Source organism: Saccopteryx bilineata, chromosome 1 (genome assembly GCF_036850765.1).
Source record: "Saccopteryx bilineata isolate mSacBil1 chromosome 1, mSacBil1_pri_phased_curated, whole genome shotgun sequence".
NCBI lineage: Eukaryota > Metazoa > Chordata > Mammalia > Chiroptera > Emballonuridae > Saccopteryx > Saccopteryx bilineata.
This window is the reverse complement of record NC_089490.1, coordinates 198,222,990-198,238,659: the sequence shown is the minus strand read 5'-3', so window position 1 is coordinate 198,238,659 and position 15,670 is coordinate 198,222,990. Positions and strand designations below refer to the sequence as shown.

Genomic DNA, 15,670 nt, shown 5'->3' with positions numbered 1-15,670 from the left:
TATTTCCTCATTTGATTCACACATAAGTTCTGTAACACCTACATATGGAATGATGCAGTTCCTGTTTTTTTCTGATTTACTTATTTCACTTCGTATAATGTTATCAAGATCCCACCATTTTGCTGTAAATGATCCGATGTCATCATTTCTTATGGCTGAGTAGTATTCCATAGTGTATATGTGCCACATCTTCTTTATCCAGTCATCTATTGATGGGCTTTTTGGTTGTTTCCATGTCCTGGCCACTGTGAACAATGCTGCAATGAACATGGGGCTGCATGTGTCTTTACGTATCAATGTTTCTGAGTTTTGGGGGTATATACCCAGTAGAGGGATTGCTGGACATAAAAGTGAGACTAAGAGACATTGATAAGAGTGTGGTGGTTACGGGGGGAGGGGGGAGAGGGAAAGGGAAAGGGGGAGGGGGAGGGGCACAAAGAAAACTAGATAGAAGGTGACAGAGGACAATCTGACTTTGGGTGATGGGTATGCAACATAATTGAACGACAAGATAACCTGGACATGTTATCTTTGAATATATGTATCCTGATTTATTGATGTCACCCCATTAAAAAAATAAAATTATAAAAAAAAAAAGAAATGTAAAAAAAAAAAAGTTCTGTAACAGAGATTTCGCTATTTCCATTTTAAAGAAAAACAAATAGACCCATTTCATAGAAGTTAAGCATTTGATGGAGGCCATATGGCTGATGAGCAGCAAGAGGCAGATGTGCCTAGATATCAGACCCTAACTCTGTTGCACTTTCTATGTGTCACAGTGTATTCTATAGGTACATATGATGTTTTAAAGCAAATCCTTAAAAATGAGTTAATTTTTATTTCTTTGGTCTTTTTTTCCCTTTCCTACTTGCTTATTCCTGGTTCCCATTGTCTACCCTGATAACCCACATTCACTTACTAATGTGTACCTTTAAATATCTTTTCCAAGTTGTTAAAATTATATACATATATACACGTAACATTCATACACAGTATATACACATTTACCCATAGGTTTTTAAACATAAGTTATTGTGTTATAAAAACTATTATTGTGTTATAAAAACTAATATTGGCCCTGGCTGGTTGGCTCAGCAGTAGAGCACTGACTTGGCATGTGGATGTTCCGGGTTGGATTCTCAGTCAGTGCACACAGGAGAAGTGACCACCTGCTTTTCCACCCCCCTTTTCCTTTCTCTCTCTCTCTCTCTCTCTCTCTTTCTCTCTTCCTCTCCCACAGCCATGGCTTGGTTGGAGCAAGTTGGCCCTTGACAGTAAGGATGGCTCCATGGCCTTATCTCAGGTGCTAAAAATAGGTTGGTTGCTGAGCAACAAAGCAACAACCCCAGTTGGGCAGAGCATTGCCCCCTAGTGGGCTTGCTGGGCGGATACCAGTCAGGGCGGATGCGGGAGTCTGTCTCTCTACCTATCCACTTCTCACTTAAGAAAAAAATATTAAGGTTACAGTATGTACCCTATTCTGGACTCGCTTTTCTCATTGAACAATATCTTGTAGAAATCTCCTACAATACATCCAAAAGCTCTATCCTTTCCTACTCTGAGGAATGTAACTTAATTTTGCTCATATTTTCTATTTCCCTGATTACTGGAAGGCTTAAGCATATTTTTAAAAGTTAGTTAGCTATGTGAATTGTCATCTTTAAATTTTTTCTTCACATCCTCTGTTCATTATTTCTGACAAGTTATTTACTTAGCTTGTTCCTTTATCAGAACTCTTTGATAAGATATTAACCTTCGATCGGTCCTGCAAAATATTTTTCCCAAATCTATTTTTGTTACCTATTGACTCTATGTAGGGACTCTTTATCACACAACAGAATTTCACTTTAATACAGTTAACTTTGACTGTTTTTCAACTACTTGAATTTCAGTTTTTATAAAGATGATCTCCTTTATCCAGAGATTGTCAATATAAGCTCCTAGATTTCCTCAAAAGATGGCTATGACTTTCATATTTTTACCCCTAAATCTATCATAACATGCTCTGGTAAGACAGCAAACACTTCCCTTCCATTTTACACTGCCCTCTGTCAGCTCTGGGACTCTCCCCGCAGCGGCAGCAGGAGCAGCCCCACCGCACACCCAAACACCCCAGAGCCAGGAGGCAGCATCCGCCCACCCTCCCAGCTTGCAACGGACAGAAGTCAGCGGACCTTTTATTTCATCCCTTTTCAGATATTTTCTTCGTTGCTGGTTAGTATACTAGCGTAATTCTATTTATTTATTTATTTATTTATTTATTTATTTATTTATTACAGAAAGATGGATAGATAAGGACAGACAGGATCGGAGAGAGATGAGAAGCATCAATCATCAGTTTTTCGTTGGGACTCCTTAGTTGTTCATTGATTGATTAGCGTAATTCTAAATGAGTGAGTAAAGCCTATCACTACGTCATTCAGCGTTCTTAGTTGCCAGGCAGAAGCCAATCTAAGCAGAAGGAGGGCTTCTGAAAGGACACTGTAAGTTCACAGACTCACTGGTAAAGCTGGAGAACTAGGCGTGAAGCTTTGTAGCAAGGAACTGGTCTCCCACGAAGAGCTAAACCCAGGGAACTCCCCGGACAGGGCAGGGAGAGGTGATGTGAGGGACAGAGATGATGTCCACAAGCGTATTCCCCTGCAGACCACCTCGGCACTTCTAGCTTTTGCATCACATATTGAGCTGTTCTGTTTATTATTTGCTGTATTTAGGTTTACTGATATTACCTTTTTTTTCTAAATTAAGTGAGAGGCTGGGAGGCAGAGACAGACTCCCACATGTACCCCAACCGGGATCCACCTGGCAAGCCCCCTACCAGGTGATGCTCTGTCCATCTGGGGTTGTTGCTCCGTTGCTAGGCAACTGAGCTATTTCAGTATCTGAGGTGAGGCCACAGAGCCATCCTCAGTACCTGGGGCCAATTGGTTTGAAACCATTTGAGCCATGGATGCAGGAGGAAAAGAGGGAGAGAGAAGAGGGAAAGGGAGGGCTGGAGAAGCAGATGGGTGCTTCTCCTGTGTGCCCTGACTGGGAATAGAACCCGGGACTTCCACACTCCAGGCTGATACTCTACCGCTGAGCCAACCGGCCAGAGCCTAATGTTATCTTTTTCACAATGGGCCGTTTTCATTACATAAGATCCCTCTTACATGTTTACTGCTTTTACCTTTACACCCTACCTTGTGTGATATTAATACTATCAGTCTTGTTTTATTTTTAAGTTCCTAAGTCTCCACTAAACCTTTATTTTATTTTATATTTTTAAATTTATTTCTTGATTTTAGAGGAAGAGAGGCAGGGGAGAGATAGAGAGAAAGAGACATCAATTTGTTGTTCTACTTAATCGTTCATTCACTGGTTGATTCTTGTATGTGCCCTGACTGGGGATTGAACCCACAACCTTGGCATATCAGGCTGGTGCTCTAAGCAACTGAGGTACCCAGCCAGGGCAAACGTTTACTTTAAATGTAAAACAGATCCTTTTCTTCTTTCCTTTCTTGAAATCTTTGTTCTAGTTCACTTATTCTTTGTTTTAGGTGTTTTCTAAAATAACATATTACTAAGCCTGGCTTTGTAATCAGAATCTGCAAGTGTCGGCCTCATAACAGAATCCAGCCCTGCTGCACCTTAATGAGATGATTTCCACACAGGACGTGATTTATTCCATTCTCTTTGGTGGAAGCACTGTGGTGGCAGACCAAGCTCTGCCACCCCCACGGGCACAGGACACCTGCCACTGTCCCTACCGTCTGTCCGTCCGTCCCTCCCCTTTGCCACGGCCTCCCGGCGGGCTGAGCAGGTGGATGCAGGCCGGGCTTCTGAAGAGCCACGGTACTCATTCCCCTCTTGTCTTATCTAGCCCAGCACAGAGACACCAGGGAGGTCTCTCCCAGAGAGAACTGTCATTCCTTGGGGAATTTCCCACAGTCCAGAAATCATCTAAAAGGCAGGGAAAGGGGACCTTTCTATGGAAGACGGAATGATGCTTCTTAGATGTTTGTAGCATTTGAAAAGATCACAGTTAAATTTAAATATAAATAATTTTAATAACTATAATAAGTGTATATGGAGGCCAAAATGTCTTTGACTTTATGGACCAAAAATGACCATTAAAAACAGCTTTTCAACCTGATAGTTCTGTTAAATGAGATACGTTCATACCTAAACATATGGGCTGAGCATTGCTAGAGAAACACATCAGGCACTCTGCTTTCTCTTGTGTCAAAACATTTTACATACACAAAGTTTTAAACTTTAAAATATACAACCAGTTCTTTTTTTTATCACAGCAGGAACTTGATATTAAATAGTGCTGAAAGACAGCCAACGGAAACATTTCTTTTCAGAAGGCTAGCCAAATACTTGACTTTAAAAAGAGTATCTTCATAGTTTCATATATATGCAGTGATCTCTTAGGGAGCTGTTCAGTTAGGTTATATGACAGCTTTATACTAACAGCAAAACAAAATAAAACAATAATAATAATCCCAAGACCTTCAATACTAAAAAGACAACTTGCACCACTGAGGAATGAATGAAAACTAGACCAGGGGTAGTCAACCTTCTTATACCTACCGCCCACTTTTGTATCTCTGTTAATAGTAACATTTTCTAACCGCCCACTGGTTCCACAGTCATGGTGATTTATAAAGTAGGGAAGTAACTTTACTTTATAAAATTTATAAAGCAGAGTTACCACAAGTTAAAGCATATAATAATAATTACTTACCAAATACTTTATGTCGGATTTTCGTAAGTTTGGCAGAATAAATCTTTATAAAACAACTTACTATAGTTAAATCTATCTTTTTATTTATACTTTGGTTGCTCTGCTACCGCCTACCATGAAAGCTGGAATGCCCACTAGTGGGCGGTAGGGACCAGGTTGACTACCACTGAACTAGATGAATCGTGACTCACTACAATCAGACTCCAATGGAAGTGGAACTCACTCATTCAGATTTCATGGTTTTGCCACTCCTGCGTTTATTTTCATAGTACAGACTGTCACTAAACTAACAGAAATGAAAATCTATAACCACAGACTTTTTCTCTAAAGTTAATAAAAAGAAGTTCAGGAAAGCAGTAAAAAAAAAATCAACTGCTAAAAAATTTAGAAAAAATGAAAATCAAAACCCAAAATCCCTAACACTCAAAAATTACCTCTTTTGCCTGACCAGGGTGGCGCAGTGAATAGAGCATTGGACTGGGATGCGGAAGGATCCGGGTTCGAGACCCCGAGGTCGCCAGCTTGAGCGCGGGCTCATCTGGTTTGAGCAAAAGCTCACCAGCTTGGACCCAAGGTCGCTGGCTCCAGCAAGGAGTTACTCGGTCTGCTGAAGGCCCGCAGTCAAGGCACATATGAGAAAGCAATCAATGAACAACTAAGGTGTCGTAATGAAAAACTAATGACTGATGCTTCTCATCTCTCCGTTCCTGTCTGTCTGTCCCTGTCTATCCCTCTCTCTCTCTCTCTCTCTGTCTCTGTAAAAATAAATAAATAAATAAATAAAAATTACCTCTTTTATCGGAATATCAAGTTAGCAGTTAAAATCAATTAGTTCTCAACCTCTTGTGAGCAAAGAAATTATTATACTTTCACTAACATTTCAGAGAACAGTAAACAGAAGGTCAAAGACTAATCTTTTTTCTGAACAAACAATAAATTAGCCAAGGATCTGTAACTAGAGCTGAGATCTCAATTTTTGGTGTTCACCAATTAGCAGATTATTTCTGATTGTAAAAGATTCCAAACATACCCAGGAGAATTCTGCTCTCTAACCACAGTGTGAATTTACAGGCTGTGGTCATGATATCATTAAAAGATTACAAATTACAGTGTAATATACAGATGACATATTATAGAACTGTGCACCTAAATCCTGCAAAATTTTATTAACCCATGTTACTCCAATAAATTGAATTAAAAAATTTACAAAAAAAATTACAGATGACAATTTTCAAGTTTCTGAAGGGAACAGCTAATAAGAGGAAACAAGAACAAAACAACAAAATAGTCTAGAGCAGTGGTCCCCAACCCCCGGGCCGCAGACCGGTGCCGGTCCATGGGCCATTTGGTACTGGTCCACAGAGAAAGAAAAAATAACTTACACTATTTCCATTTTATTTATATTTAAGTCTGAATGATGTTTTATTTTTAAAAAATGACCAGATTCCCTCTGTTACATCTGTCTAGGACTCACTCTTGATGCTTGTCTCAGTCACGTGATACATTTATTCATCCCACCCTAAAGGCCGGTCCCTGAAAATATTTTCTTACATCAAACCAGTCCGTGGCCCAAAAAAGGTTGGGGACCACTGGTCTAGAGCGAATGTTTACATTAAGATAGTAATGAAAGTATTTAAAAAGTAGTCCGCACCTTCAAAGATAAATGAAAACTGTTGCTTCAGAAAACTCCAGGGAAAACATCTATAATGATTACTCAAGTATTTTTCCTCTTGTGTATGTATTATACTTAGTAAAAAAATAGTTGTTTTATATAATTTTTACCCGTCTTCCTTATTGTTTCAGTTTTAAGATGGAAACATTTAGATTTGGGGATTGACTACAGTTGACTATAACTGTTTTGGAGCAAAGGTGAAGAGAGAAATGATCTTTAAATATATGTTCAAAATATACCCATCTTTTGAATATTGTTTTTAAATAAACAATGTCCAATAAATCAGATTTTAAGCCTATAATTATAGTTTGTTTAGTACTTACTTATAAAATACATACTGAAATTCTACCTAAGATGGAACACCGTTTGGAAAGCAGAGGCCAGGCTAGATGTACGAAACAAGGTACCTTGTGTTCAGCTCTTTTATGTTCTTCTCCAGCTGCTGCAAACGCCTGTCCGATACTTCCTCTCTCCTTAGGGCAGACAGCAAATCCTTCTCCTAGAGAGTAGAGAAACTGGAAGCTTATTCTGAGTACGTGGAGGGATCAGTTCATCATTCTACAGCATACAGACATCCATTCACTCTCGAAAGTTATTACGCTGCCAAAATTTAAGAGATGAGTTTAAAGAAGCAGGACTACTTCGGGAACAAATCATACCTACACTAAAAAAGGAGGAAGAGAATCTCACTGTAGTAAATACCCTCAATCCTGTATTAGATAATCAATAATCAAAACAGTCATTGCACACAGGTGGCTGCCAATATTCCAAACTACTGTATTTCTACAGAGCAAGTGGAACAAAACGAGGCAGTGATTTGTACGCAGTCTGCGCTCATGAAATGCCCCACACCGGATTGTACGGTGTCCGTTATAATAAGAGGATAGCTCTTCTTTGACATGGCGATCTTGAAATATATTTAGGTTTTACTTGTACCATATTTAATTTTTTTTTCCTGTTCATCCTTTCCTACCTTCTAGTGTGTTAAGCAAGTATTATTATTATTACTATTTTTTAAATACCATTTCAGTTCTTCTATTGGCTTTTGCTATATCTGTTTGAATTGATTTTTAGGGTTGCTCTAGCAATTATAATATGCATGTTTAACTTACCCTAGGTTACTTAGAGTTTATATTTAATTAGCTCACAGAAACATCGGAGTGTGCAGCTGCATGTCTATTTCTGTATCCCACACCAGACTCTAGTACCCTGGAGGTCATGTCTGACGTCGGCACACTTTATAATATAATCCATCACACACAGTGTTGAGTCCTGATTGAAAGCAGTCACGTCTTTTAAGGTATTAAGAAAAGAAAAATATATCGATATATTATTTCATTTTTTTAATTCCCATGGTTCCTCCTCTATGTGAGCCATTTTGTGTCACTTCCTTTCAGCCTAAAGAACCTTCTTCAGCATTTCTGAAGCACAGCTCTGCCAGTGACAACTTCTCTGTTTTCCTTTATCCAAATATGCCTTTATTTTGCCTTCATTTTTGAAGCACAGTTGCACTGCTCTCAGAGTTCTTAGTGAGTGTTTCCTTCGCCTTCAGCACGTCAGATGTATTCTTCCAGTGTTTCCTGCTCCTCCAGTGTCTTGATGGGAAATATGCCGTTACTCACAGCCTTTCCCGTTTATGCCATTTTATTGTTGCTCCTTTCACAGCTTCTCGTTATAACTGGCTGTCAGTGTTGTCACGATGTATCTAAAAGTGCTTTTCTTTGTGTTTATCCTACTTGGGGTTTGCTCAGAATCTTAGATCTATTAATGTTTTCTGTCAAATTTTGTAAGTTTTCAGCCATTATTTCTTTGAATGTCTTTTCTGCCCCTACCCTTCGGCCTTGGCCTGCGGACTCCACAACTGGTCTGCTGAGAGTGCGTCATGGACTGCCTCATCACCAAGAGCCCCACTTTCCTGTCTAGGAAGTTGGAGTTGAAAACTGGGCAATATAGTTATTTCCAACATAATTTAGCTTTCTAATTTTAGAGGGTGCAGAAATGATTAATTTGTTTTCCAGCAGCCCTGTTTAACGCCTAATGAAATAGATCAATAATAAAATACATTAAAAAAAACTAAGCTACAAGAAGGAGTTGCCTTAGAAATAAGAAAATACCTTCTTTTGCATATGTCCTTGAAACTTTTCAGTCATGTTAGTTAACTCTTCCACTTTTGCAGATGCAACTCTCAGCTCAGACTTGGCATGCCTAAAAATGAAAGTAAATTCATACAGTTTTCTTACATTATAAAGAATTTTAAAAATTAAAAATGTAAATTTGGTAAAATCAATACTGATTTTTGTGTACATACATGTTTAAGAAGGATAATAGACCAAGACCAAACCTCTGTAATAGGTGGTTTCCTCATTAAAAATATTTATTTATTTATTTATTTATTTATTTTTAGATAGAGGGCAGAGAGAGAGAGAGAAAGAGGGGGGAGGAGCAGAAAGCATAAACTTGTAGTAGTTGCTTCCTGTATGTGCCTTGACCAGGCAAGTCCAGGGTTTTGAACCAGCGACCTCAGCGTTCCAGGTCAGCACTTTACCCACTGCGCCACCACAGGTCAGACAGGTCTCCTCATTTCTTTTTTGGCAGATTATCTAATCTGCCTTCCTGTTTTTAGACACCAGATCACTACACACTGTTGGGGTCAAGTGCACCAAGCCTCTGTCTGTGATATATGGTTTCCTCATTTCTATTTAATTTGCCTAATGATTCTACTTAAAAATTGTTTCTCAATCGTGTAATCCATTTTCATGTCCACTGTCTAACCTTGGGTCCCACTGTTACTTCCCAGGACTATCCCAATAGGCTTCACACTGATCTCTTCACTGCTGGTCTCCTCTTGAATTCATCCTCTATAATGCATTTTTTTCCCTTTCTTTCAGGGGAGAGCGTGAACACAGTCTCCCACTACGGGAAACTATGCAGTGGGGCTTCCCACACTTGGGGAAATCGCAGGACTCAGCACTTCCAGAGAGCAGTGGGTGAGCCTCACTCTGGGAAAATCACCTCCATGGTCATGGCATCTCCCCTGCCGGGTAAGTAGTCATTCTCTATAATGCATTTTATCTGCCAAGAAGTTATCTAGTGATAAAAATTCTTGTTTACTGGCGATTTCTGGATTCCCCACTTCTCTGGGTACACAATCAATACTCCGCTCTCTGACATACAAGTTAGCCCTCATCTGGCCTCAAAGAGTCTCATGCCTTGCCGATTCCCCCATGCAATGTGTGTTCCAGGTATAACAGACTACTAACTCACTGTTTCCTAGACACACTCTGGCCTATTTTTTTCACGTTTGATTGGAATAGCTTCCTTCCTCTTTTCTTGATAACTTGCCAAATCTTCAAGACTTAGTTCAAAAGGCTCCTCATCTCAGGTCTTCCCTGTTCTAGGCAAAAGGCCCTGTATAATCCCAGTCCTCGTAACACATAACACTTTGTACATTATTAATGGATATTCCCTCATGGAATTCAAAGTTTATTTAAAAAATATGGAATTAGGACCATTAAAGGCAAGGGTCACATTTTGTTAAGGATATTTCCCCTCCACTTTTGGGGGAAAAAAGTGTGTCTCATGGAACAAAAAATATGGTACTCATTTCTACATTGTTCCACAAGATAGTTAGAAAAGAAGTCAATAGTTGTTTATATATATTCTGGCATGAAACACTGAAAACTATTCTAGAATAAAAGCTGTAAGCTTGGTCTTTTAGACCTGGCTCCACCACCATAGCAGCATGTGAACTGGGTCCATCACTTCACCTCTCTGAGTGTCAGAAATGCAGCTGTAAAACAGATACAGAAACAAATTTTTCCTGCATAGCACACCGAATTATCATAAAATTCAAGTAAGTTAATTCATATTAAAGCACTTTCTAAACTTCACTGTAGTTTTTTTACATGAGTAAGCTATCATCATAATCTTGCCCGTTATTGGATTTTAAATTGCCAGGAACTGTGTGGTATCTATAGTATTGCTTTACAGTTGAATCAAGAAAGTTTGAGGGCCTGTACATCTGGCCTTGATTTCTGGCCAAGGAATGACAAGTAGGATTTATGATGTGCTGCTTAAGTCTGAATCTCCTCTGGTAACCTGCAACCAGAATTTGTTTACTGATGGTTTTCACCTGGTGTATCTGGTTAGACAGCTGGTTTGGACACTGTGACCAGAGGGGCAAAAAAAGACCCCGGAGGGAACTTCCGCTTTGAGCTTTCCTGAAGCCAAGATCACTGCACACATGTTGGTGGTTCAATCTGGAGACAAAGCAGGTCTGTGTGTGAAGAAAGACCCTGGACGGAGCACTGTGCTTGGATGTCACCGGCCCCCTGTGCTCGCCCAGAGCTCTGACTTGCTGCACAATATCCTCTGCATTTAAATGAAAGCCTTATGTGAGTAGGCTCTGTGGGGTCTTGTGAGTCCTTTCAAATATTCAAACTCTGACTCTCTAAAGGGGCCAACAAAAATAATCCTAACTTTATGAAGGGACTTCAATAACTACATGTTTATACTATAATATTTTACATGCAAATATTTTAGGTATATGTCTGTTTGTGTACACATTATATCAAGGTCTAAAATAGTTTTCATTTTAGAAAAACAAATTTGATAAAAAATAAACAAGAATAACTAATTAAATAATCCTGATATCCCCCCTACCCATATATTTCATTTCTGCCCCAAAGGTATGTTTCAAAAAGCACATATTTCATTTTCAGGCATGCTTTCTTGTTCAACAGTTTAAAATTTCTGATATTTTCCTTTAATGTGATTTCTCACTATCTGTAAAAAACAAAGCTTTGCTCAGTTAAGCAAAGTATAACCAATATAACATAAAAGGATATAGTACTTTAAATTACGGTATTAATTTGGACACAAATGCAAACACTTCAATATCATTACATCCTTCTGAGATTTAACACGAAATACATTGAGTCTACTTTATATTTTTATCTGTTTCTTTGGCAGTCTTACATCAAGGAAATCCTAGGAATGTTTACAATAATTCTTCATACAATGAAAAGATTCCAAGAAAAATAAGATGCAGTTTCACTAATTTGATTTTCAATTTTTTCTTTAATATAAAAGAAAATTGTGTTCCTTGGTACTGTAATAAGCACCTCTGTAATTATCCAGTACTGTAGTAAAACCAGTCATTTATGCTCCCAAACTTTAAAGAATCCCCAAACATAATTTTAGACAAAGTTCTGAAATTTTAAGATCATTTCTGCTACAGGAAACTAATGGTAAACAGCAAAACTGTGAAAAATTTTATTTTATTATTATTATTTATTCTTTCAATCATTAGTGGCCATTTAATGATTAAACTTACTCAAAAGACAAGCCTACCAGAAAACTCTAAAAGCAGTGGATGTTAACAATCCACATCTAAGCTGTCACAACTTTAAAACAGAGGCTCTTGAATCTTTAAAAACGTATTCAAAATTATACACAATCTAAGGTAGTTCCAAATACTAATGTCTATGTTAAAATATTATCTTCTAATATACCAATAAAAGTGCTCTATACTTTCTTTGCAGGACAGTGAGCTTTTCCCAGCTATATATACATAGGCTCTTTGTCTCATTCATTTACAATGTCTGATCATCAATGTTTTTCAGCATCTCTAAAAGTGATTCTGATATACAGCCATTGTCTTAGATTTTACAGAATAACTACACAATCAACAAATTTATCTTTACAAAAAGATTGCAAACAATGATTACAAATACAGGTTTACAGTCATAACTTCGGATATCACTGATAAAGGAGAAAATATATTAATTCATTTTTTATCATTAAGTAGGCTTATGCAATGGACATGCTTGAAAATGTTTACCAAGTTGTGATGTTTGTGACACACAAGGTGTTTTGTAAAGTGGTATAAAGCACTGAAAGATAAGTGAGAGGCAGTAATCCTTAAGAGAGCCATAAAGCCACACTTTTAGCATCACAGAAGATTAAAATGAAGTGTTATGATTCAGATAGGCTGCACATTTACATTTAGTTCAAATAATACTGAAGTGGGAGGTATTTAAAATAAGAATTGGCAGAGGAATAGTAATTCTCACAAACAGATAAAGAGAAAGCTTCAGGAAGGAGCAAAGTAAAACAAGCAGAAGGGGATCAACCTGCAGGGCCCATTTCGGGGAGGCCAGAAGTAACCTGGAGAGGCGATGGGGGCTGCCATGTCCACGGCCAGCCGTAACAAACAACTTAAGTAGTCTGCGTTGATTAAAGGCAAAGAGGAGCTACTTGGGATCAGAGCTGCGCTTTAGGAATTGAAACCTCACATTTGCGAAAAACAATGCGCCGGAACGATGGTTCTCTCTCTGTAACCAATACATCGCGGTAAAGCAGAAAGAGGCAGGAAACGTCTAAAGCCGCGTGCTGGCAACGATCAGTAAGCAGTTCCACTGGGAGAGGTGGCACAGATTTTCCAAAGACAGAATTTAAGAGATTCTGTAAAATCACCCTTTGAAGAAATATTTATTGAATGCTTATAATATGCCAGGAACTGTGAATTCAGTCTGGACACCTTAAGCTGGTGGCTCATTCACTTTTTTTTTTAAACTGTATTTCAGAAGCCCTAGACTTACTTTATTGAGCAGCTCCATAAATTAACTAAGTACTGTTGTCAGCACTGGTGATGCAGTGACGAACACGGGAGACAAAGCCCCTGTCCTCATAAAGTTGTAGAGGGAGTAGAGGGAGATGGACAATAAATATGCAAACAAACAAACAAAGTCATTTCAGAATGTCAGGAAGCAAGGGATAGAAAACAATAAAGAAGAGACCTGGGTCATCAGGGACGACCCATCTAAGAAAGGGATATTTGAGCCAAGGTCTAAAGGACGATGATTCAATCTTGGGCAAATAAGTTTGTAAATTTGATTTTTATGTTTGCTCACTTGGTTAAAAATGGCGCTGCCCACGTGAAACTGCTAATTACCTTCCTGCTTAGGAAGGGTCATTGTTATGATAATGTTGCTGGAGGAGGGGTTTCATGCCAAAAAGTTTGTGAGGAAGAAGGAGAAGGAAGAAAAAGCCAAGATGGAGGGGAAGGAGAGAGAAGCCAGTTTTGCAGAGTAAGAAGGTAGGCAGATGGGGAACCAGAGGTGACTTAGACTGGTGGGGGCCTTTGATTCTAGGAACACCTGGATGTGTCAGCAGCTTTGTGAGCTCTGAATGAGTAGGTTTTGGTGCCTCATGTGTTTTCACCTTGCTGGGTGCGAGGCTAGAATAAAGGAATGGCTCACCATTTTTCAGCTCTACTGTTTCTTTACCATCTGCCCAAATCTAATAGGAATCTGCACCTGCCTGGCAGCGACGATGGTCACGACTACTGGCCTTTAATCAATGCAGACTACTTAAGTTGTCGATTACGGCCGGCAGTTGACATGGCGGCCCCCATCGCCTCTCCAGGTTACTTCTGACCTCCCTGAAACAGGCCCAGCAGGTTGACCTCCTTCTGCTTGTTCTTACAGGAAGAGTGAATTAACAATAAACACAGAGTGTGAGAAAGGCACTTAAAGAAATGATAATTAGCTGGGGTGTGTCACTAACAGAAAGGTAGACAATGAAGGCAGAGGTCAGGTCATATAAATGCAGAAAAATCCTCATTCAAGGAGAGTCAACAACCAAGAAGAATGGAGTATTTTGTTTTAATGCAAAAATGGTACCAGTAATCTGGAGGAGAAGAATGGAGAGGTAAGATCAAAACCAAATTGAAAGAAATTCCGAAGAGAGACTATAGTCAATATGCTCTCTTCCAAGCAATTTCAAAGAATAGAAAAAGGAAATTATAGTAAAGCCAATATGCATTTTCAAGCAATTTCAAAGAATAGAAAAAGGAAACTATAGTAAATTGAGAAAACATCAGGGGGATTCTATATATTTGGGGTCTTGGTAATACCCCACAGAAGACAGACTAAGATTTTTTTTTAAATGAGAAGAAACAGAAGAGATCTGGGGTTGTGCAGTATGCAAGAAATGGGAATAGTTTAACAGAAAGAATGGAATAAGAGAGGAATGCTTCATCTGGTTTGAGAAGATGCAGCATCAACAACGCAGGTAGTGCTGATCCTCCAGCACAAGAAGGAAAAATATCTACTGCCTATTTGTGACATTACACCAACTCCAAAACTTACTAGTATCTGCTTTCTAAGTATTATACATGCCTATCTACTTGGATAGGTTGTATGTTAAAGAAGACTAGAGGAGAGCAAAGACAATAGTTACAGAATACTGCAAGAACACAAAGGTAATTTATTTCCATTACAGAGATGAGGAAACTGAAGTTCCTTCAGTTGAGCAACCTGCCAAAGTCAAGAGCCAGAATGCAAAGTAGAAAATAAAAAATAAGATAATGAGGCCCTGGCTGGTTGGCTCAGCGGTAGAGCATCAGCCCGAAATGTAGAGGTCCCGGGTTCAATTCCCAGCCAGGGCACACAGGAGAAGCACCCATCTGCTTCTCCACCCTTCCCCCTCTCCTTTTTCTCTCTCTCTTTGCCTCCCGCAGCCAAGGCTCCATTGGAGCAAAATTGTCTCAGACACTGAGGATGGCTCCACCGCCTCCACCTCAGGCACTAGAATGGCTCTGGTTACAATGGAGCAATGCCCCCGATGGGCAGAGCATCGCCCCTTGGTGGGGGGCATGCTGGATGGATCCCGGTTGGGCGTCTGTCTGTCTGCCTCCCCGATTCTCACTTCAGAAAAATACAAAAAAAAAAAAAAAAAAAAAGAAGATAATGAAACTAGAGCTGTGACTTCAAAGCCTATGCTCTTTATACTTCACACCACACAGAAGCACATTTTTAGGGTAGGTGTACAAATGTGGAATATTTGCAAAATAAAATCAATAAAATATATACTTTGAAATAAACCAGTAATCAATTATTGGAGGCAAAACTTCTAAACAATGAAGTTAGGTATTTGTTCCTACTCTTAACCAATATGTGGAAGTCAAGTATAATATTCTTTCTGTTTCTTAAAGATCAAGAATGAATAATGTAAACATTTGAATAAGGGGTAAGTATAAGTGAAACAGTTTGAAGAGATAGGAAAATGACAGCAGAGTCCTATTTCTTAAAACATGTTTTCTATGCTCAGAAAACTAGCTGCCAACACATAAGGAACTGTCTGGCAATTCTTATGACTAAGCACAGCTGCTCAGACCATTTCTCACATGGGACAGGCTCCAACAGACACTATGAATCAAATATAGTGGTCTATGAATTCCCGATTTCCATAGCATTCTTATA

The 15,670-nt window shown here is 39.0% G+C and overlaps 1 protein-coding gene and 1 non-coding gene across 2 annotated transcripts in view; both read right to left on the bottom strand.

The window, feature by feature from the left end:
• Positions 1-15,670, bottom strand: part of SCLT1 (sodium channel and clathrin linker 1) — a 98,512-nt gene that overhangs the window by 42,681 nt on the left and 40,161 nt on the right. Inside the window, exons 10-11 of the mRNA XM_066233206.1 lie at positions 8,519-8,609; positions 6,812-6,903 (exon numbers count right to left, since the gene is read on the bottom strand). Of these exons, the coding sequence (XP_066089303.1) occupies positions 6,812-6,903; positions 8,519-8,609 (183 nt within the window). The remainder of the gene's footprint in view (positions 1-6,811; positions 6,904-8,518; positions 8,610-15,670) is intronic.
• LOC136321412 (U1 spliceosomal RNA) lies at positions 9,292-9,453 on the bottom strand. Its single transcript, XR_010728664.1, has one exon. It is a non-coding gene; the product is annotated as a U1 spliceosomal RNA (small nuclear RNA).